The sequence below is a fragment of the Opisthocomus hoazin genome, chromosome Z (assembly GCF_030867145.1).
Source record: "Opisthocomus hoazin isolate bOpiHoa1 chromosome Z, bOpiHoa1.hap1, whole genome shotgun sequence".
Lineage (NCBI taxonomy): Eukaryota > Metazoa > Chordata > Aves > Opisthocomiformes > Opisthocomidae > Opisthocomus > Opisthocomus hoazin.
In genome coordinates, this window is record NC_134454.1 from 52,424,257 (window position 1) to 52,426,007 (window position 1,751).

The window sequence follows — 1,751 nt, forward strand, 5'->3', positions numbered from 1 at the left end:
CGCTTCGCCCGCCGCCTTCGGAGCGCGATCGGCGGGGCGGGGGTCTCCCGTCCCCCGGGAGAGGGCGAGGGGAAGCAGAGCTTGGGGAGGCGGGAGGGGGGGGTGACCCTTCCGCAGGCGACCCCCTCCCGGCCCCCCCCGCTCCGAGCCGGCCCCTTCGGCCCCCGACCCGCCACATCGCCCCTCGACCGCTGGCGAGACGTTTAGCGACGATCGCAGCGCCCACCTGCCGCCCGGGCCCCCGCGCCGCGCCCCGGGCCCCCTCCCTGCCCCCGACCCCCCCCCCCCCGCCCGTTAGGAGCGCACCAGGACGGAGCGGAGGGAGCCCTTGCCCTCGGGGCTGCTGCCGGCGGGCTGCTCCAGCGGCGGGGCGGCGGGCGGGGAAGCGGCGGGGCAGATCTGCGAGGCGGCGACCGTCAGAGCGGGGATGGCCGAGGCGGCGGGCACGGCCGGCTTGATGGGCACCGGGACGGCGGGCATAGTCTGTGCCGGCGGGTGGCAGAGCGCCTTCACCGGCACCCCGAAGGGTCCGTAGTCGGGGGACACGGGCACGCCGGCCACCGGGTCCATCACCCCGACGTGCGGCCACACGGAGCTCACCACGCCGCCGAGCTGGCCGGGCACCGGGTAGCCCAGGTGGTGCATCACCGAGGCCAGCGGCAGCCCGCCGGCCTGCAGCACCCCCTTGTAATCTCTGCCGATGATGTTCTCGATGGCGAACGGGTGCTTGAAGCCCGACGGCTGGCCGCTCCCGTAGGGCGAGAACTGCGGCAGCCTCCCCACGGCGGCGGCGGCGGCGGCGGCGGCGGCCACGGCCGCCTCGGAGCCCGCCAGCCCCGGCATCTTGCCGGGGGGAGGCGGCGGCGGCGGCGGCGGCGGTGGTGGCGGCGGCGGGGGGTGCGGGTGGAAGTAGTGCACCATGTGCGGGGCGGGAGCCGGCGGCTTGCCTTGGCCTCCCGCCCCGCCGCCCGCCCCGCCGCCGCCGCCGGGCAGGTGATGCTCGGGGCGCAGGACCTTGAAGCGCTTTCTCCGGCGGAGGAAGCTGCCGTTCTCGAACATGTCCCCGCAGTCCGGGTGCAGCGCCCAGAAGCTGCCCTTGCCCGGCTGGTCGGGGCGGCGCGGGATCTTGATGAAGCAGTCGTTGAAGGAGAGGTTGTGGCGGAGGGAGTTCTGCCAGCGCTGCGTGTGCTCCCGGTAGTAGGGAAACCGCTCCATGATGAACTTGTAGATGTCGCTCAGGGGCAGCATCTTCTCGGCCGAGTGCTGGATGGCCATGGCCGTCAGGGAGATGTAGGAGTAGGGCGGCTTCTGGTCGCTGTACGAGCTCTTCCCCGGCCTGGGCATGGCCGCCCCGCCGCGGCCCTCCCGCGGCCGCTCGACCCCGCCGCGCCGGGCTCCGGCTATGCCCCGCTCCCGGTGGGTCGGGGGGCCCCGCCGCCGCCGCTACATCCCGGGCGCCGCCCGCCCGGCCCACCCACGACCGCGACCGCCCCGCGGGCTCCGCGCACGCCTCCCTCGGGCAGCCCCGCCGCTTTGCCGCGGAGGCAGAGGCGGGTCCCGGACCCCGCCGGTCCCCCCCGCTCTCCTCCCCCGGGGGCCGCCGGGTCTGCCGGGCTTCCCCGCTGCCGCTCCGGCTGGGGGTTGCGAGGGCTCGGGGGGTGAAGTCTCCCCGCGCCTCTGCGGGGACGGGGAGGAAGGGGGGGGGGGGTAGAAGGGCCCCTCTCACCGCTCGGTCCGGCGTCCCCCGAAAA

At 76.7% G+C, this 1,751-nt stretch overlaps 1 protein-coding gene across 1 annotated transcript; it reads right to left on the reverse strand.

The window, feature by feature from the left end:
• Positions 1–294: 294 nt before the first annotated feature.
• On the reverse strand, positions 295–1,344 carry FOXB2 (forkhead box B2). Its single transcript, XM_075411466.1, has one exon. It carries the CDS (start codon positions 1,342–1,344, stop codon positions 295–297), a length of 1,050 nt encoding a protein of 349 aa, XP_075267581.1.
• Between the last annotated feature and the right edge of the window lie 407 nt (positions 1,345–1,751).

Bases quoted from the DNA above. Each gene is read 5' to 3' on its own strand.
- FOXB2 (XM_075411466.1), bottom strand. From the start codon at position 1,344: ATGCCCAGGCCGGGGAAGAGCTCGTACAGCGACCAGAAGCCGCCCTAC.